Source organism: Gorilla gorilla, chromosome 5 (assembly GCF_029281585.2).
Source record: "Gorilla gorilla gorilla isolate KB3781 chromosome 5, NHGRI_mGorGor1-v2.1_pri, whole genome shotgun sequence".
NCBI classification, from domain to species: Eukaryota; Metazoa; Chordata; class Mammalia; order Primates; family Hominidae; genus Gorilla; species Gorilla gorilla.
The window spans coordinates 47,659,325-47,681,135 of NC_073229.2; the positions used below are offsets into that span (position 1 = coordinate 47,659,325).

General features: G+C 45.9%; 2 protein-coding genes across 2 annotated transcripts in view; one reads left to right on the top strand and one right to left on the bottom strand.

Moving 5' to 3' along the window:
• Nucleotides 1–21,811, bottom strand: part of LOC109027174 (uncharacterized) — a 115,534-nt gene that overhangs the window by 71,882 nt on the left and 21,841 nt on the right. The window lies entirely within an intron of this gene.
• On the top strand, nt 4,610–7,997 carry LOC101141279 (class I histocompatibility antigen, Gogo-A*0501 alpha chain-like). The gene is given in 8 exon segments (XM_063707092.1): nt 4,610–4,744; nt 4,746–5,097; nt 5,342–5,617; nt 6,256–6,531; nt 6,634–6,750; nt 7,196–7,228; nt 7,371–7,417; nt 7,585–7,997. Coding segments are annotated over 7 exon segments (1,218 nt in total). The 5' UTR covers nt 4,610–4,624; the 3' UTR covers nt 7,415–7,417; nt 7,585–7,997.

The window sequence follows — 21,811 nt, forward strand, 5'->3', positions numbered from 1 at the left end:
CCATGTGAATGTAGGGAGATCCCCTGAAACTATTGCTATGGAATAAAAGATGAAATGCTCCTGATTATTGTAAATGCAAAATTGCATGCAGGATTGTGTAAAGACAATGCCAGGTTGGACTGCCAGAATGAGCCAACAGTGTGTGATGTGCTTCCCCCTGCAGAGAGCCTATGAACGGACGTGCAGTCAGGGAGGTTTCACATCACCAAGATTCCTATCCAAGAAAAGCAGATGTTCATAGCTCTGGGAATGGAATGTAACCCTTGTGGAGAGCCTATAAACGGATGCATGAGGGGTGGCTGTTCATATGGATAAGATAGGGCTATAAACGCCCTTATCTTGCCACAGCTCTTCTAGGACTCTTTAGGGTTAAGGCATACTCCCTTCTGATAATTTCTGGTCTAACTGGTTGTCTAGCTTCACCTCCTCTTTCTATTGATTGTTTGTAACCAGCTTTTGCTGCAACTGTTACTGCTGATTAATATCTTGCTAATCATAGCTTATGGAGAGACTGTGTTTCTGTTTTAAGGCTCTGTTAGAAATTACTGATGCACACACTATATTGTAAATTCTTATCTCTGTATACTGTACTTCTGCATACAGATGTTATGTTAAAGAATTACTTCGTCCCCATGTGACCATCTCACCTCATAATCAAATGACCCTAAATCCCTCACTAACCTACCCCCACCCTCAATAAACTTAATAATAAATGCTGGTATATCCAGTGCATTGTTGGCACTGTGGGACCAGAAGGTGGTGACCCCCCTGGACCCAGCTTTCACTATCTTGTGTGTGTCTATTATTTCTCTACCTGCCGAGCCACCTGGGAACAAAGAAAGAGCCCCATTGCATTCCGGGCTGCTGGCCAGATCCTGCAATATGTGAAGAAGGATGTGTTTGCTTCCACTTCTGCCATGACTGTAAGTTTCCTGGGGCAGCCTCCTCAGCCACACAGAAATGTGAGTCAATTAAACCTCTTTCCTTTATAAATTACCCAGTCTCAGGTATTTCTTTATAGCACTGTGAGAACAGACTAAAACAACTTCTAACTTATAGAATAATGCTGACATAACAGTTTGTGACTCTGGGTGTAGAACATGAAACTCACTGCGGCTTCCACCTTCTCTCTCTCTGTCTCTGGGATCATGAGCTCTGGGGAAAGCCAGCTGTTGTGCCACAAGCAGCCCTGCAGGAAGGTCCATGTAGCTAGGAACTGAGGCCTTCTGGGAGCAGACAACAAGGAACTAGGCCTTTTCCAACAGCCATGTGACTGATCCATGTTTCTTGTGAATCCTCAGTCCCAGTGTAGCCCTCAGATGATGCAGCTCTTGGCTGACAACTGGACTGCAACGTTGTGAGAGGCCCTGAGCAAGAAGCACTCAGGGAAACCTTTCCTGTGTGCTTTTCCACACAGGTTTTCCAACCTTTGGAACCACAATGGTTTTCCAAACCATTGGAAACTGTGGGAGATGATGAATATTTGTTGTTTTGAGCTAAGTTTTACATAATTTGTTATGCAATAGTAAATAACTAATACATTTTCACAAGACAGGATGTATTATTACACGTTAAATTGCATTTGCTCTAAATGTATCATCATCATTATTACTATTTTTGAGACAGGGTCTCACTCTGTCACCCAGGCTGGAGTACAGTGGCATGATCACCATGCACTGCAGTGTCAACCTGCTGGGCTCAAGGGACCCTCTGATCTCAGCGTCCTGAGTAGCTGGGCCTACAGACATGAACCACCATGCCTGGCTAATTTTCTAAATTTTTGTAGAGATGGGGGTTTCGCCATGTTGCCCAGGCTGATCTTGAACTTCTGGAGTGAACAAATCTGCCTTCCTCTGCCTTCCACAGTGCTAGGATGGCAGGTGTGAGCCACCACACCTGGCCTAAATTAATTATAAGATATTAAACTTGTAACTTAGTTTTAAAAGGTAAAGAGAATTTCCATGGCTGAAAAGGATGTATTTTATGACTGTTCACAATGATCACTTTACTTGAACTTCAATTTCCAACTGTGTCCCAATTAAACACAAATGGAAGATTCAACCCTTGCTAGGCTGATTCTGTGATGGCCTCAACAACCAGCTCCTGGTCATTCACCTTCCTCCAGTTACTCAACCAACTCTAATATAGGTGCTGCTGTGAAGGGATTTAGCAGATATAATTAAGGGCCTCAATTAGTTGACTTTTGGCTGGGTTTATGCTGCTTGGACTGTCCTAATCAGGTGAGCCCTTGAAAGGACTGGGTTCTTCCTGAGCATAGAGACTTACAGTGTGAGAGGGACTCAGTATGAGGGTTTTCCTCCACTATGGGGTTTGAGAATGAAGGGGCTGTGGGCCGGGCATGGTGGCTCACACCTGTAATCGCAGCACTTTGGGAGGCCAAAGTGGGCGGATCACAAGGTCAGGAGATCGAGATGATCCTGTCTAACATGGTGAAACCTTGTTTCTACTAAAAATACAAAAAAAAAAAAAAGTAGCCAAGCATAGTGGCCATCGCCTGTAGTCCCAGCTACTTGGGAGGCTGCGACAGGAGAATGGCGTGAAACTGGGAGGCGGAACTCGCAGTGAGCTAAGATTGCACCACCGCACTCTAGCCTGGGCGACAGAGCGAGACTCTGTCTCAAAAAAAAAAAAAGAAAAGAAAAGAAAAGAAAAGAAAAGAAAATGAAAATGAAGGGGCTGTGTAGGAAAGAACGCTGGTGAGCCCCAGGAATTGAGCACAGCCCTCCCTGTTCTCTACATTGACAGCCAGCAAGGAACAGGGGCCTCAGTCTTACAACTGCCAGAAACTGCATTCCACCACCTCTGTGTAAGCCTGAAGGAGGATTCAAAATGAAAACACAGCTTTTGGAAGCCCAGAACAGAGATTCTATCCACATCTTGCCCAGATTTCTGACCAAGGAACTATAAACAGATAAATGGGTGTTGTTTCGCCAGGCGTGGTAGTGCACAAATAAATTGATGAATTGATATACACACTAGTTGCATAAAATAAAATCTTTCTGAACTTTTTCAGTGTTTTACATTTTATGATTATCTGTGATGCAATTTAATACACTCATATTTCATCCATTGAGTCAACAAAAATTAATTTTGTCCCTACAATGAACCAGGTATCCCCTCATATGCTCAAGTGCCTGACACTCCAGAAGCTTCACAAGACCGAGGTGGAGACACTGGAGTGTTTTAAGTGGAGAAATGACACACTCCGACTCACAGGAGCAGGACCACTGTGGAGAGAACAGTCACATAGCAGGTCATGGGACAGTGCTAGTGTCACAATTCACGAGTGACAGTGTGGTGGGAACAAAAGGGAGAGGAGGGCCTGAAGGATGAGAGGGATGGAGGGAAGGGCTGGAGAAGCAGGAGGTGAGGAAAAGGAGCAGAGGAAAGAATTCGAAAGCAGCAGAATTTTAGGTTTAAATAGATTGTTTTATGGATTTTAATACATGCATCTACAGAGTCTCACAGGGTGTCCTTGACAGTTGGCCTTTAATACCTTGTGTGGGTCTGCCTAAAAACCAATTGTTTTTTAAGTTAATCAGGTTTAAAAAATACTAAATGTTCCTATAAAATATACACAACACTTAAAAGTGAATTCTTCCTAAAAACAGGCAGTGCATGAGCACTAGTGAGGGGCATTGTGACTGCATTGAACAGTTGCAACTTTGAGGTGAATAAAGTCTGTACTGACTCCTGATTGCAACATATAGTAATACAGTGTACTACTTTGTATTGAGGAGATGTCCTGGACTCACACAGAAACTCAGAGCTATGGAATGATGGTAAATTTAAAATAAGACAAGCAGGAGTCACAGATACATTGTCTAGGAAAATGAAACTTAGTAGCTTTGTGAGTCCTGTTGTAACGCTTTTGGACACATTTATACATCAAGGGGCCAAAATCAAACTTTTTACCTATTAGATTCCTGATCATTCAGGGGTTACCAAGATTCTGCTACCCAATGTATTTAATAAACAAAGAGCAAACTGGTCTCTATTCTGTCTCATGCACTCAGGTGCAACTTTTCGCGATTAAAAACAACAAAAACAACAACAACAAAAACCTACACCTCCATTCCCAGAGCAAGCTCACTCTCTGTCACCAAGCTCCGTGGGTGAGTTTTCTTCTAGAAGAGTCCAGGTGGGCAGGTAAGGAGTGGGAGGCAGGGAGTCCAGTTCAGGGACGGAGATTCCGGGATGAAAAGTGAAAGGAGAGGGACAGGGCCCTTGCAGAGGGTTTCTTCCTGGTTTCTCAGACAGCTCCTGGGCCAAGACTCAGGGAAACACTGAGACAGAGCGCTTGTCACAGGAGGAGCGGGGTCAGGGCGAAGTCCCAGGGCCCCAGGCGTGGCTCTCAGGGTCTCAGGCCCCTAAGGCGGTGTATGGATTGAGGAGGCCCAGCGTTGGGGATTCCCCATCTCCGCAGTTTCTCCTCTTCTCACAACCTGCGTCGGGTCCTTCTTCCTAGATACTCACGACGCGGACCCAGTTCTCACTGCCATTGGGTGTCGGGTTTCTAGAGAAGCCAATCAGTGTCATCGCGGTCCCGGTTCTAAAGTCCCCAGGCACCCACCCGGCCTCAGATTCTCCCCAGACGCCGAGGATGGCGGTCGTGGCGCCCCGAACCCTCCTCCTGCTACTCTCGGGGACCCTGGCCCTGACCCGGACGTGGGCGGGTGAGTGCGGGGTCGGGAGGGAAATAACCTTTGCGGGGAGGAGCGAGGGGCCTTCCCGGAGGGGGCGCAGGACCCGGGGAGCCGCGCCGGGAGGAGGGTCGGGCGGGTCTCAGCCCCTCCTCGCCCCCAGGCTCCCACTCCATGAGGTATTTCTACACCACCATGTCCCGGCCCGGCCGCGGGGAGCCCCGCTTCATCTCCGTCGGCTACGTGGACGATACGCAGTTCGTGCGGTTCGACAGCGACGACGCGAGTCCGAGAGAGGAGCCGCGAGCGCCGTGGATGGAGCGGGAGGGGCCGGAGTATTGGGACCGGAACACACAGATCTACAAGGCCCAAGCACAGACTGACCGAGTGGATCTGGAGACCCTGCGCGGCTACTACAACCAGAGCGAGGGCGGTGAGTGACCCCGGCCCGGAGCGCAGGTCACGACCCCTCCCCTTCCCCCAAGGACGGCCCGGGTCGCCCCGAGTCTCCGGGTCCGAGATCCACCCCGAAGCCGCGGGACCCCGAGACCCTTGACCCAGGAGAGGCCCGGGCGCCTTTACTCGGTTTCGTTTTTCAGTTTAGGCCAGAATCCCCGCGGGTTGGTCGGGGCCGGGCGTGGTTCGGGGGACTAGGCTGACCGCGGAGGCGGGGCCAGGGTCTCACACCATCCAGAGAATGTATGGCTGCGAAGTGGGGCCGGACGGGCGCTTCCTCCGCGGGTACCTGCAGGACGCTTACGACGGCAAGGATTACATCACCCTGAACGAGGACCTGCGCTCTTGGACCGCGGCAGACATGGCGGCTCAGATCACCCAGCGCAAGTGGGAGGCGGCCCGTGAGGCGGAGCGGTTGAGAGCCTACATGGAGGGCACGTGCGTGGAGTGGCTCCGCAGACACCTGGAGAACGGGAAGGAGACGCTGCAGCGCACGGGTACCAGGGGCCACGGGGCGCCTCCCTGATCGCCTGTAGATCTCCCGGGCTGTTCTCCCACAAGGAGGGGAGACAAATGGGACCAACACTGTAATATCGCCCTCCCTCTGGTCCTGAGGGAGGGGAATCCTCCTGGGTTTCCAGATCCTGTACCAGAGAGTGACTCTGAGGTTCCACCCTGCTCTCTGACACAATTAAGGGATAAAATCTCTGAGGCAATGACGGGAAGACGCAATTAAGGGATAAAATCTCTGAGGGAATGACGGGAAGACGATCCCTCGAATACTGATCAGGGGTTCCTTTTGACACCTGCAGCAGCCTTGGGCCCCATTACTTTTCCTCTCAGGCCTCGTTCTCTGCTTCACACTCAATGTGTGTGGGGGTCTGAGTCCAGCACTTCTGAGTCCCTCAGCCTCCACTCAGGTCAGGACCAGAAGTCGCTGTTCCCTCCTCAGGGAATAGAATTTTCCACGTAGTAGGAGATTATCCCAGGTGTCTGTGTCCAGGCTGGTGTCTGGGTTCTGTGCTCCCTTCCCCATCCCAGATGTCCTGTCCATTCTCAAGATGGCCACATGCGTGCTAGTGGAGTGTCCCATGACAGATGCAAAATGCCTGAATGTTCTGACTCTTCCCGTCAGACCCCCCCAAGACACATATGACTCACCACCCTGTCTCTGACCATGAGGCCACCCTGAGGTGCTGGGCCCTGGGCTTCTACCCTGCGGAGATCACACTGACCTGGCAGCGGGATGGAGAGGACCAGACCCAGGACACGGAGCTCGTGGAGACCAGGCCTGGAGGGGATGGGACCTTCCAGAAGTGGGCGGCTGTGGTGGTGCCTTCTGGAAAGGAGCAGAGATACACCTGCCATGTGCAGCATGAGGGTCTGCCCAAGCCCCTCACCCTGAGATGGGGTAAGGAGAGAGATGGGGGTGTCATGTCTCTTAGGGAAAGCTGGAGCCTCTCTGGAGACCTTTAGCAGGGTCAGGGCCCCTCACCTTCCCCTCTTTTCCCAGAGCCGTCTTCCCAGCCCACCATCCCCATCGTGGGCATCATTGCTGGCCTGGTTCTTCTTGGAGCTGTGATCACTGGAGCTGTGGTCGCTGCTATGATGTGGAGGAAGAAGAGCTCAGGTGGGGAAGGGGTGAAGGGTCGGGTCTGAGATTTCTTGTCTCACTGAGGGTTCCAAGCCCCAGGTAGAAGTGTGCCCTGCCTCGTTACTGGGAAGCACCATCCACACTCATGGGCCGACCCAGCCTGGGCTCTGTGTGCCAGCACTTACTCTTTCGTAAAACACCTGTGACAATGAAGGACAGATTTATCACCTTGATAACTGTGGTGATGGGACCTGATCTCAGCAGTCAGAAGTCACAGGGGAAGGTCCCTGCTGAGGACAGACCTCAGGAGGGCGGTTGGTCCAGGACCCACACCTGTTTTCCTCATGTTTCCTAATCCCACCCTGGGTCTACAGTCACACATTTCTGGAAACTTCTCTGGGGTCCAAGACTTGGAGGTTCCTCTAGGACCTTATGGCCCTGGCTTCTTTCTGGCATCTCACAGGACATTTTCTTCCCACAGGTAGAAAAGGAGGGAGCTACTCTCAGGCTGCAAGTAAGTATGAAGGAGGCTGATCTCCGAGATTGTTGGGATATTGTGTTTGGGAGCCCATGGGGGAGCTCACCCACCCCACAGTTCCTCCTCTTGCCACATCTCCTCTCGGATCTGACCAGGGCCTGTTTTTGTTCTACTCCAGGCAGCGACAGTGCCCAGGGCTCTGATGTGTCTCTCACGGCTTGAAAGGTGAGACCCTAGGGGGCCTGATGTGCGGGGGGGTGTTGGGGGGAACAGTGGACACAGCTGTGCTATGGGGTTCTTTGAATTTGATGTTTTGAGCATGCGATGGGCTGCTAAAGTGTCATCCATCACTGTGACAGATATGAATTTGGTCATGAATATTTTTTCTATAGTGTGAGACAGCTGCCTTGTGTGGGACTGAGAGGCAAGATTTGTTCACGCCTTCCCTTTGTGACTTCAAGAACCCTGACTTTCTTTCTGCAAAGGCACCTGAATGTGTCTGTGTTCCTGTAGGCATACTGTGAGGAGGTGAGGAGACCAACCCACACCCTCCTTCACCATGACCCTCTTCCCCACACTGACCTGTGTTCCCTCCCCAATCATCTTTTCTGTTCCAGAGAGGTGGGGCTGAGATGTCTCCATCTCTGTCTCAACTTTATGTGTGCTGAGCTGTAACTTCTTACTTCCCTATTGAAATTAGAGTATACATTTACTTTTTCAAATTCTTGCCATGAGAGGTTGATGAGTTAATTAAAGGAGAAGATTCCTAAAATTTGAGAGACAAAATAAATGGAACACATGAGAACCTTCCAGAGTCCACGTGTTTCTTGTGCTGATTTGTTGCAGGGGAGGAGAGTAGATGGGGCTGTGCCAAGTGGGTGCTCAGGCCACTATGGGCTTTATGTGGTCACTGCCCAGCTGAGTCATCTTTGCGCCTTCATTGTCGTTGGTCCTTCAGTAGAACCTTGTCCCACCACGATCTGTGATCACAGGGAGTTGGATGTCACCTAGGGTGGTCCCTGCATACAAATCTCCTTGTGGTATCAAAAGACAAATTTTCAGACCTGTCCAGATCTTGCCCTCCTCCCAGGGCTCTTTCCTGGATTGTATTTTCCATCTTGTCTTCAATCTTTTTAAAGGAAGCAGATTCTGAAATTTGCAGAGAGGAGGGGTCCAATAGTTTCTCATCGTAGGTAACTTTCTGTTGGAACTCCTCTTCTGCTCTCCTACTCTTCTTCCTGCCCTGAGTTGTAGTAATCCCAGTGCTGGCTCCAACCCAAACTCATGGATTTATAAAGCAGAGTCTAATTTACATTCATATGTGGTCGGAAAATTGTACCCATAAGGCTAGGGTTATTGTTCCTGAAGAGAAAAATATGGTTTTGTGTTAAAGTGTGCAGGAGGGTTGTTGTGGGATGAGGGAGGGAGGGAGGATACACAAGCAGCCCTGGTGAGAAAAGCACAGGGGCATCGATGTCTGCGTGAACTGATGTTCGTTAGCTGCCACAAAACAGCATTTGCCCTGTGGCTACGTTAATAAAGATATTGCCTTTAGAATAGGGAGGTGCTCTACAGTGATCATTCATTCAACTGACATTTGTTGTCTGCTAGGGATATGACTGCTTTTGCATTTAGAAAGCATCGTTAAAGTAAAAACAGAAAAATTTCTGGCGTTGTGGTGCATACGTTCTAGATGCAAGCTTGGTAACCCGTTGCTCGTGGGCTGAATGTGGCCCAGGACAGTTTTGAATGTGAGGACTTTTTTGCTTATCTGTGGTAGACCTAACCTGGAGTGAGTGCACCCACCTCCCTGAGAATCAGGAGTGAATGCTTTAGGAACCCTCCTTTGCAGCGTCCTGTAAAAGATAGAGGGCACTGTTACTGTGAGAACCCAGAGTAGCAGCCAAGGGGGCTCGACCCTCAAGGAGTTGTGGGGAAGGTTAATAAAAGGTGGTGTCTCAGGGTCAGAACAGATGGGCAGCCAGCAAGGGCACTGCTTCATAACTATGCTGGGAATGCAAGAATCAAGGAGCAGGAGGCCGAGGGTGTTTGACCAAATACAAAGTCATGATCCCAGTCTCAATTCCTGGACTTCAGCCAAGCTTCAGATTCAGAATCCACAGTGGGGCTTACAGAGGCCAGGAAATAAACCTGGACACATTATGGCCCACAGTGGGACCACTGGGTCCATAAACCCAGTCCTGGTTATCTCCCCATTCTCCACATGCATAATTGGCCTTGATGCACTGGCAAAGGGAGTCACCCCCACACTGTGTCCCTAGTCTGGAGAGTAAGGGCTTTCATTGTGCTGAAGCCCAAAGGGAATCCTCTAAAATTTCCCTCATCCCAGCCAAGCCAGAAGCAATATTGTGCCCCAGGGTGGGTCTTGTGGAGGATACTACAGGTATTGTAGGTGTGGCACTGCCATTAGCGAGCTGAAGGATGGGGGGTGGTGTTGGGATTGCCTGTTATCTCCATATAATTCAGCAATCTGTCCCTGAAGAAGCCTGATAGAGAATGAATGGAATTTCTCCAGACTTGACCAAGTAGGAGTCCTGATTGCAGCTGCCATGCTGGCTGGATATCACTGCTTGGGGAGATTAATAAGGCCTCAGGCACATGGCAAGCAGCTGTAGATTTGGTGAGTGCATTCCCTCCCATTCCATTTAGAAAATAGATATGGAATGATTCACATTCACATCGGATTTATAATACATTTATTGATAGCTTGCCTCAGGGCTACCTTAACTCCTCAACCTTCTATAAATATCGCCTTAAGAGACCTGGACAAATCAGACATCTCACAGAATACTAAATCTCTTCATTTCATTGGCAATATCACATAGATCGGGATTCATGAGGAAGAGGAGGAAAGTACGCTGAATTCCTTGGCAAAACGTGCACTACAGAAGGTGAAGATAAACCTTACAGAGCTTCAAGAGTGGCCACTGCAGTGAAGTGTTATGGGTCCAGTGGTTATGGGCATGCAGGGCTGTCCCCTCCAAAGTAAAAGACACACTTGCATCTTGCATCCTCACCAGAAGGAAGGACGCACACTACCTGGCAAGCCTCTCTGGGTTCTGGCAACACTACATTCCACATCTAAGTTTATTGCTTTGGCTGACACTCTGGGTGATAGAGGAGGAGGCCAGCTTTGAGTGCGGCCTGGACAGGAAAAGAAACTGCAGCAGACCCAGGCTGTGGTGCAATCAGTCACCAACCCTCAGACCCCTGGTGCTGGAGGTGGCAGTGTGGGGAAAGATGCAGCATGGAGCTGAACCAAGCATCAGTGGGAGAGTCAGAATGGAGGGCCTGGGATCAGGAGTCAGGCCATGGAATCCACAGTAGGAAAATAAGCTCCCTGTTAGAAGCAATTTTTAGCATGTTACTGGCCCTGATAAGATAGAATGCTTGAGCATGGGACACCAAGCAACCATGTGACTCCAAGTGCCCATGTGTATTGGCTTCTATGTGACCCACAGAGTCATAGATTGGACAGGCCCAGCGGCATCTATCATGAGATGGAAATGGTCCATGTGGGTTGAGCCTCAATTCCATGTTAACACACACAGAAAACACCCAGCCCTGATATGGCCCTGAATAACAAAAAAATTTAAGATAAATTGAAGTTAGCCAGTCCGTATCATGAATCAGCCCAGGTCTGACAGCAAGGACTGATAAGTGGATAACCACAGTGGCAGGAAGGAGGCTACAAGTGGGTCCAGCAGCACTGACTCCACCCTACCAAGAACCATCCAGCTGCTGCTTCCTCTGAATACTCTGCTTGTGAGCATTACAGACCTATGATGGGCCCCATATGGCACTATTTCTTCAGGTAACTGACTAGCCCCTAAGTGACAAGTTGAACAGCTTGAGCCCCATCTATCCTGGAAGGGCCAGGGGTTCATCCTCACAGGGATAGGCACCTATTCGATGTGGTGTGGTTTTCCTCTCTGCTCTCAGACCCTCAGCCAGCACCACTATTCGCATTCCTGATCCACTGGCTCAGAATTTCAGTACATTATCTGCCTGTGGGACACACCTTATAGGGAAGGGGATGAAGCATGGGCCATGACCATGGGAGCCTCTTGTCATATCACCACCTGCACCTGCTGCCAGCCACACAGAGCCATGGACAGGTCTCTACAGGCACAACTCAGTACCAGCTTAGATGAAACCCTCTGAGGAATGGGTGCCATCTTTCAGAATGTGGTGCATGTATTGAATCAAACATGTCTCTATGGTTCTACGTTTTCAGAAGGAAGAATACATGGGTCTAAAAACCAATAAGTTGAAGCAGGTATGGCTCCATGTCTCATCCCTTGTATTCACCCCCAGGGTGATTTTGCACTTCTTACTTCCAAAATCTGGACTCTGCAGGGTAGGAGGTCCTGGTTTCCCAAAGGGGGCACACTGGCAAGAAGACAAATGAGAGTCCATGGAACTACACATTATGGTTGCCCTCAGGGAATTTTGAAAAGAATGTTCCCAGAGACAAGCAGGGGAGAAGAGGAGGAGGCAGGGCTGCTATCACACAATGAGGGCAGCAGAAGTGTGTGGAAACCAGAGGTCCAGTTGGGGACCTCCTGGTTCCCCTTGTCCCATTGTTAAGTGTGAGAAGAAGCATCCAGCAACCCAGCCTGAGAAAGTTTCATATTCAAGAGCCCAGACCCTCAGGAAGGAAGGATTGAGTCACACTCCTGGGTAATCTCCTAAGGCTGTGCTCCTGTGCTCTGATATCCTCAGTAGCATTGGAGCAGAGGCCATGCTTCCCATGGGCTGTTCCCAGCCAGTGACCAGTCACAGCAGGCACACTAAGGCAGGCCATTCCTGGGAGACATGGGACTCCTCTGATGGCCAACTGTGGCTGGAGGACTCCTCCATGGCCTTGCTGAACCCTCCTTAGATTGCCTGTGTTCTAGAATGCATCAAACAAACCTTGTCTCCTTCTGTCCAGCACTTGGGGTCACACTTGCATCGTGGTCTGCCGCCTTTTCCAGGGATTTCTGGCTCGCTTCCCATATTCCCTTACAGGTGTGTCCCCTCATAAGATGCCGTAGACTTTAAGCTCATCTTGGCGTCTGCTCCTTGGAGGACTTGGACTAAAAAGCATTGCCATGTGCACACCAATAACTCTTACTTATTCCAACTGTAAAATCCATCTCTTTATCCAACTTCTGCCACCCCCATAGAATTGATTTTACTTGTGTATTTAGTATCTCTTTGAGTAAACAGGTATTTGTTGCATTAAGCCACTAAATTTTGAGGTAGTTTGTGACACAGCAGTTAATAACTATTAAGGCTTTCTTAAGATTCTATTATTCTATGGATATTATCTACATCTCTTTTAATTTCTTGCATTTTACTAATGTTAGCCATACTTGCTGTTTCCAGTCATTTCCCTCTATTTTTTGAAAATTTTTATTTTGCCTTTCTCTGTCTTCCTTCCTTCTTTCCTCCTTTTCTCCCTCAGAGCTTTCTCCCTCCCTCCATTTTTTCACAAACTCTATGTGGTTAGGCTAAAAGGAAGCATTATTTCAATCTTATGCTAAAAGTATAATGCCATAAATTATAGGATAAAAGTAAAGAAAAGGAAGTGATTAATGGAATATGAAAAAATGCCTAGGGTGATTCTGTAGCCAAGACAGTGGCATTTAACATTTAATCTCGGAGAAGCCAAGATGGCCGAATAGGAAGAGCTCTGGTCTACAGCTCCCAGTGTGAGCGACACAGAAGACGGGTGATTTCTGCATTTCCATCTGAGGTACCAGGTTCATCTCACTAGGGAGTGGCAGACAGTGGGCGCAGGTCACTGGGTGCGTGCACCGTGCGCGAGCAGAAGCAGGGCGAGGCATTGCCTCACTCAGGAAGTGCAAGGGGTCAGGGAGTTCCCTGTCCTAGTCAAAGAAAGGGGCGACAGACGGCACCTGGAAAATGAGGTCACTCCCACCCAAATGCTGCGCTTTTCCGACAGGCTTAAAAAATGGCGCACCAGGAGATTATATCCCGCACTTGGCTCGGAGGGTCCTAAGCCCATGGAGTCTCTCTGATTGCTAGCACAGCAGTCTGAGATCAAACTGCAAAGCAGCAGCAAGGCTGGGGCGGGGGGAGGGCGCCCACCATTGCCCAGGCTTGCTGAGGTAAACAAAGCAGCCTGGAAGCTCGAACTGAGTGGAACCCACCACAGCTCAAGGAGGCCTGCCTGCCTCTGTAGGCTCCACCTCTGGGGGCAGGGCACAGACAAACAAAAAGACAGCAGTAACCTCTGCAGACTTAAATGTCCCTGTCTGACAGCTTTGAAGAGAGCAGTGGTTCTCCCAGCACGCAGCTGGAGATCTGAGAACAGGCAGACTGCCTCCTCAAGTGGGTCCCTGACCCCTGACCCCTGAGCAGCCTAACTGGAAGGCCCCTGCCAGCAGGGGCAGACTGACACCTCACACAGCTGGGTACTCCAACAGACCTGCAGCTGAGGGTCCTGTCTGTTAGAAGGAAAACTAACAAACAGAAAGGACATCCACACCAAAAACCCATCTGTACATCACCATCATCAAAGACCAAAAGTAGATAAAACCACAAAGATGGGGAAAAAACAGAGCAGAAAAACTGGAAACTCTAAAAAGCAGAGCGCCTCTCCTCCTCCAAAGGAACGCAGCTCCTCACCAGCAACGGAACAAAGCTGGATGGAGAATGACTTTGACGAGCTGAGAGAAGAAGGCTTCAGATGATCAAATTACTCCAAGCTACAGGAGGAAATTCAAACCAAAGGCAAAGAAGTTGAAAACTTTGAAAAAAATATAGAAGAATATATAACTACAATAACCAATACAGAGAAGTGCTTAAAGGAGCTGATGGAGCTGAAAACCAAGGCTCGAGAACTACGTGAAGAATGCAGAAGCCTCAGGAGCCGATGCGATCAACTGGAAGACAGGGTATCAGCGATGGAAGATGAAATGAATCAAATGAAGTGAAAAGGGAAGTTTAGAGAAAAAAGCTAAAAAGAAACGAACAAAGCCTCCAAGAAATATTGGACTATGTGAAAAGACCAAATCTCCGTCTGATTGGTGTACCTGAAAGTTATGGGGAGAATGGAACCAAGTTGGAAAACACTCTGCAGCATATTATTCAGGAGAACTTCCCCAATCTAGCAAGGCAGGCCAACGTTCAGATTCAGGAAATACAGAGAACGCCACAGAGATACTCCTCGAGAAGAGCAACACCAAGACACATAATTGTCAGATTCACCAAAGTTGAAATGAAGGAAAAAATGTTAAGGGCAGCCAGAGAGAAAGGTCGGGTTACCCTCAAAGGGAAGCCCATCAGACTAACAGCTGATCTCTCGACAGAAACTCTACAAGCCAGAAGAGAGTGGGGGCCAATATTCAACATTCTTAAAGAAAAGAATTTTCAACCCAGAATTTCATATCCAGCCAAACTAAGCTTCATAAGTGAAGGAGAAATAAAATACTTTATAGACAAGCAAATGCTGAGAGATTTTGTCACCACCAGGCCTGCCCTAAAAGAGCTCCTGAAGGAAGCACTAAACATGGAAAGGAACAACCGGTACCAGCCGCTGCAAATTCATGCTAAAATGTAAAGACCATCAAGACTAGGAAGAAACTGCATCAACTAACGAGCAAAATAACCAGCTAACATCATAATGACAGGATCAAATTCACACATAACAATATTAACTTTAAATTTAAACGGACTAAATGCTCCAATTAAAAGACACAGACTGGCAAATTGGATAAAGAGTCAAGACCCATCAGTGTGCTGTATTCAGGAAACCCATCTCATGTGCAGAGACACACATAGGCTCAAAATAAAAGGATGGAGGAAGATCTACCAAGCAAATGGAAAACAAAAAAAGGCAGGAGTTGCAATCCTAGTGTCTGATAAAACAGACTTTAAACCAACAAAGATCAAAAGAGACAAAGAAGGCCATTACATAATGGTAAAGGGATCAATTCAACAAGAAGAGCTAACTATCCTAAATATATATGCACCCAATACAGGAGCACCCAGATTCATAAAGCAAGTACTGAGTGACCTACAAAGAGACTTAGACTCCCACACATTAATAATGGGAGACTTTAACGTCCCACTGTCAACATTAGACAGATCAACGAGACAGAAAGTCAACAAGGATACCCAGGAATTGAACTCAGCTCTGCACCAAGCAGACATAATAGACATCTACAGAACTCTCCACCCCAAATCAACAGAATATACATTTTTTTCAGCACCACACCACACCTATTCCAAAATTGACCACATACTTGGAAGTAAAGCTCTCCTCAGCAAATGTAAAAGAATAGAAATTATAACAAACTATCTCTCAGGCCACAGTGCAATCAAACTAGAACTCAGGATTAAGAATCTCACTCAAAACCGCTCAACTACATGGAAACTGAACAACCTGCTCCTGAATGACTACTGGGTACATAACGAAATGAAGACAGAAATAAAGATGTTCTTTGAAACCAATGAGAACAAAGACACAACATACCAGAATCTCTGGGACACATTCAAAGCAGTGTGTAGAGGGAAATTTATAGCACTAAATGCCCACAAGAGAAAGCAGGAAAGATCCAAAATTGACACCCTAACATCACAATTAAAAGAACTAGAAAAGCAAGAGCAAACACATTCAAAAGGTACCAGAAGGCAAGAAATAACTAAAATCAGAGCACAACTGAAGGAAATAGAGACACAAAAAAACCCTTCAAAAAATTAATGAATCCAGGAGCTGGTTTTTTGAAAGGATCAACAAAATTGACAGACCGCTAGCAAGACTAATAAAGAAAAAAAGAGAGAAGAATCAAATAGACGCAATAAAAAATGATAAAGGGGATATCAACACCGATCCCACAGAAATGCAAACTACCATCAGAGAATACTACAAACACCTCTATGCAAATAAACTAGAAAATCTAGAAGAAATAGATAAATTCCTCGACACATACACTCTCCCAAGACCAAACCAGGAAGAAGTTGAATCTCTGAATAGACCAATAACAGGAGCTGAAATTGTGGCAATAATCAATAGCTTACCAACCAAAAAGAGTCCAGGACCAGATGGATTCACAGCCGAATTCTACCAGAAGTACAAGGAGGAACTGGTACCATTCCTTCTGAAACTATTCCAATCAATAGAAAAAGAGGGAATCTTCCCTAACTCATTTTATGAGGCCAGCATCAACCTGATACCAAAGCCGGGCAGAGACATGACCAAAAAAGAGAATTTTAGACCAATATCCTTGACGAACATTGATGCAAAAATCCTCAATAAAATACCGGCAAACCGAATCCAGCAGCACATCAAAAAGCTTATCCACCATGATCAAGTGGGCTTCATCCCTGGGATGCATGGCTGGTTCAATATACACAAATCAATAAATGTAATCCAGCATATAAACAGAACCAAAGACAAAAACCAGATGATTATCTCAATAGATGCAGAAAAGGCCTTTGACAAAATTCAACAACCCTTCATGCTAAAAAACTCTCAATAAATTAGGTATTGATGGGATGTATCTCAAAATAATAAGAGCTATCTATGACAAACCCATAGCCAATATCATACTGAATGGGCAAAAACTGGAAGCATTCCCTTTGAAAACTGGCACAAGACAGGGATGCCCTCTCTCACCACTCCTATTCAACATAGTGCTGGAAGTTCTGGCCAGGGCAATTAGGCAGGAGAAGGAAATAAAGGGTATTCAATTAGGAAAAGAGGAAGTCAAATTGTCCCTGTTTGCAGATGACATGATTGTATATCTAGAAAACCCCATTGTCTCAGCCCAAAATCTCCTTAAGCTGATAAGCAACTTCAGCAAAGTCTCAGGATACAAAATCAATGTACAAAAATCAGAAGCATTCTTATACACCAACAACAGGCAAACAGAGAGCCAAATCATGAGTGAACTCCCATTCACAATTGCTTCAAAGAGAATAAAATACCTAGGAATCCAACTTACAAGGGACGTGAAGGAACTCTTCAAGGAGAACTACAAACCACTCCTCAAGGAAATAAAAGAGGATACAAACAAATGGAAGAACATTCCATGCTCATGGGTAGAAGAATCAAAATCGTGAAAATGGCCATACTGCCCAAGGTAATTTACAGATTCAATGCCATCCTCATGAAGCTACCAATGACTTTCTTCACAGAATTGGAAAAAACTACTTTAAAGTTCATATGGAACCAAAGAAGAGCCCGCATCACCAAGTCAATCCTGAGCCAAAAGAACAAAGCTGGAGGCATCACACTACCTGACTTCAAACTATACTACAAGGCTACAGTAACCAAAACAGCATGGTACTAGTACCAAAACAGAGATATAGATCAATGGAACAGAACAGAGCCCTCAGAAATAATGCCGCATATCTACAACTATCTGATCTTTGACAAATCTGAGAAAAACAAGCAATGAGGAAAGGATTCCCTATTTAATAAATGGTGCTGGGAAAACTGGCTAGCCATATGTAGAAAGCTGAAACTGGATCCCTTCCTTACACCTTATACAAAAATCAATTCAAGATGGATTAAAGACTTAAATGTTAGACCTAAAACCATAAAAACCCTAGAAGAAAACCTAGGCATTACCATTCAGGACATAGGCATGGGCAAGGACTTCATGTCTAAAACACCAAAAGCAATGGTAACAAAACCAAAATTGACAAATTGGATCTAATTAAATTCAAGAGCTTCTGCACAGCAAAAGAAACTACCATCAGAGTGAACAGGCAACCTACAAAATGGGAGAAAATTTTCGCAACCTACTCATCTGTCAAAGGGCTAATATCCAGAATCTACAATGAACTCCAACAAATTTACAAGAAAAAAACAAACAACCCCATCAAAAAGTGGGCAAAGGACATGAACAGACACTTCTCAAAAGAAGACATTTATGCAGACAAAAAACACATGAAAAAATGCTCACCATCACTGGCCATCAGAGAAATGCAAATCAAAACCACAATGAGATACCATCTCACGCCAGTTAGAATGGCAATCATTAAAAAGTCAGGAAACAACAGGTGCTGGAGAGGATGTGGAGAAATAGGAACACTTTACACTGTTGGTGGGACTGTAAACTAGTTCAACCATTGTGGAAGTCAGTGTGGCGATTCCTCAGGGATCTAGAACTAGATAAACTATTTGACCCAGCCATCCCATTACTGGGTATATACCCAAAGGACTATAAATCATGCTGCTATAAAGACACATGCACACGTATGTTTATTGCGGCATTATTCACAATAGCAAAGACTTGGAACCAAACCAAATGTCCAACAATGATAGACTGGATTAAGAAAATGTGGCACATATACACCACGGAATACTATGCAGCCATAAAAAATGATGAGTTCATGTCCTTTGTAGGGACATGGATGAAACTGGAAATCATCATTCTCAGTAAACTATCGCAAGAACAAAAAACCAAACACCGCATATTCTCACTCATAAGTGGGAATTGAACAATGAGAACACATAGACACAGGAAGGGGAACATCACACTCTGGGGACTGTTGTGGGGTGGGGAGAGGGGGGAGGGATAGCATTGGGAGATATACCTAACGCTAGATGACGAGTTAGTGGGTGCAGCGCACCAGCATATATACATAGGTAACTAACCTGCACATTGTGCACATGTACCCTAAAACTTAAAGTATAATAATAATAAAAACAAAAACAAAAACAAAAACAAACATTTAATCTCCACCTTCAACTGTTTTCAGAGCACATGAGCAACATGAGCTCTTTCCCATTCTTGGTACAAGCACTTGGGAAATCAATTAGCCTTATCTAGTATGATTAATGTCCATACACCATATAATCCCACTATCTGCTCCTGATCATACACTCTGGGGATATTCTTGGCTATGTGTCCAGGAGACATGTACACTAATGTTTATGGCAAAAACTGGAAACAATCATATATATATAAATGGGAATTAACAGAATTGTGGTATACTCGTAAAAAGTAAAACTTTAGCAGTAAAAATGAATGAAGGCGGGCATGGTGGCTCACGCCTGTAATCCCAGCACTCTGGGAGGCCATGGCAGGCAGACTAGGTGAGATCAAGAGTTCGAGACCAGCCTGACCAACATGTTGAAACCCGGTCTCTACTAAAAATACAAAAATTAGCCGGGCATGGTGGTAGGCACATGTAATCCCTGCTACTGGGAGGTTGAGACAGGAGAATCGCTTGAACCCAGGAGGCAGAGGTTGTAGTGAGCTGAGATCGTGCCCCTGCACTCCAGCCTGGGCAACAAGAGCGAAACTCCATCTCGAAAAAAAAAAAAAAAGAATTAAAAGGAAAAGCACCCTCCAACATTAGAGATAACTCTCCTACACATAACATGCATCACCGAAGAATACATATAGTGTGAGTTCTCTGTATGGAGAAGTTCAAAAGAAAACAGTCAAACTGTGATTTTATACATACTTATTGTAAAAATCTTTAGTGACAATGCAAAGGAATAGTAAATACAAGACTCAAGATACAGGCTCCTTTTGGGGGATAGGATTGGACAACAGCCTAGGGTGGCTTCATAGGTTCTGTTTCTTAGGCCTGGAGGGGATGTCCAGGTAGTTAGTTACTTGATCATAAAACATTATTTAATTTTTCATTCATCTATATTTATTTAGAGTCTCACTCTTGTCGCCTAGGCTGGAGTGCAGTGGTGTGATCTCAGCTCACTGCAACCTCTGCCTCCTGGGTTCAAGGGATTCTCCTGCCTCAGCCTCCCAAGTAGCTGGGATTACAGGCATGCACCACCACTCCTGGCTAATTTTTGTATTTTTAGTAGAGACAGGTTTCACCATGTTGACCATGCTGGTCTCGAACTCCTGACCTCAGGTGATCCACCCACTTTGGCCTACCAAATTGCTGGGATTACAGGCATGAGCCACCACTCCTGGCCCACAAATCTTTAAAGTGACATTTTAAAAAATGCATCTTGTGTGCCATTCCTGATTGATTATTTGGAGAAAAGAAAATACCAACGTTCATCACAAGGATCCTTAGCGATAACTACTCATGGTAAAACAAAGCCACAGCTGGCCGGGCACGGTGGCTAACATCTGTGATACCAGCACTTTGGGAAGTCAAGGCCGGTGGATCATGAGATCAGGAGTTCGAGACCAGCCTGACCAACATGGTGAAACCCTGTCTCTACTAAAACTACAAAAATTAGCTGGGCGTGGTGGCAGGCGCCTGTAATCTCAGCTACTCAGGAGGCTGAGGCAGGAGAATTGCTTGAACCCAGAAGGCGGAGGTTGCAGTGAGCTGAGATTGTGCCACTGCACTCCAGCCTGGGCAACAGAGGGAGACTCCATCTCAAAAAACAACAACAAAAAAACCCACAAAAACAAAAAACCAGCCACAGCCAATTGTAAGGAGCCATGTGACAGAGAGGACCAGGATGCCATGAAAAATAGCCTTGGCTAGAAATAGGTCATTTGATCCTTTGCTAATTGGCAACTCTCCACATTTTCTGATACACAATGTTCAATCTGATGTGCAAGGCAATTGTATCTTGCAAAGAATTTGAGAATTTGAATGTTGCTCACATTTTACCACACATACAAGTGAATTAAACTTTTACACAATAGTAAAAAAGCATCGTTGAGCAAAATAAATTAAATGAAAAGACATAAAGGAATAACTAGTGATGAAATAGCAATAAGAATGGAAAACACGAAAGAGCTGCTTTTAAAGCAATGTTAGAAGCACAAAATAACAGTATTTTTCAGAATCATACTGAAGTCAAAATCACTTCTACCACATCTAATTAAAAAACAGTGAAAGATGTTAAACGGATCATAGGACGCCCACTGAATAGCCAGTTGTTGAAAAATCTTGTTCCTAGATTGGAGTTAACCATTTCCACCTACCACATCAAACCAAATCATTGTCATGATGCTAAGCTGGTGTATAGACACAGATGTGAGACTCACATTTTTCTAAGTGCAAAACACCCTGATTAAGCAAATGTTTTTGTAGCTGCTTGAGTCAGAAAATTGGCATTTTGGGCATTCTTAAACTGAATTAGAAACTTCTGAGGAAAAACAAAGGTGGTTATGATTATAAAGGCATTGGTATAAGGCACCAAAGTCTTGGTACTCTTTGATCTAGCTACTGTATTTTCTCAACTTTGTTGCAACTTGTCAAAGAGAATATTAATATTAAAGGCATTTGCAAAAAATCTGAGATATTGTTGTATCTCTTTTCTCTGTCTCAAATTTTTAATCATCACTTTACAAAAAAGAATTTTAAAGTATGAAAGAAAATTAGTCAGATACAAGAAGTATTTGATTTACAAAATCCTGAAACAATAATGTTAATTTTGCTCTTAACATGCATATAAATTCTTTGATATTGCTCCTTTCCAGAGGTGCAGCTTCATTCCCTCCCTGTGAGTGTGGACTGGACTTAATGACTCACTTCTAACTGATAGAGTAATGCTGACATAATAGTCCGTGACTCTGGGTGTAGAACGTAAGACTCACTGCAGCTTCTACTTTGGTTCTCTCTTTCTCTGGGATCATGAGCCCTGGGGGAAGCCGGCTGCTGTGTCATAAGCAGGCCTGTGGAAAGGCCCATGTG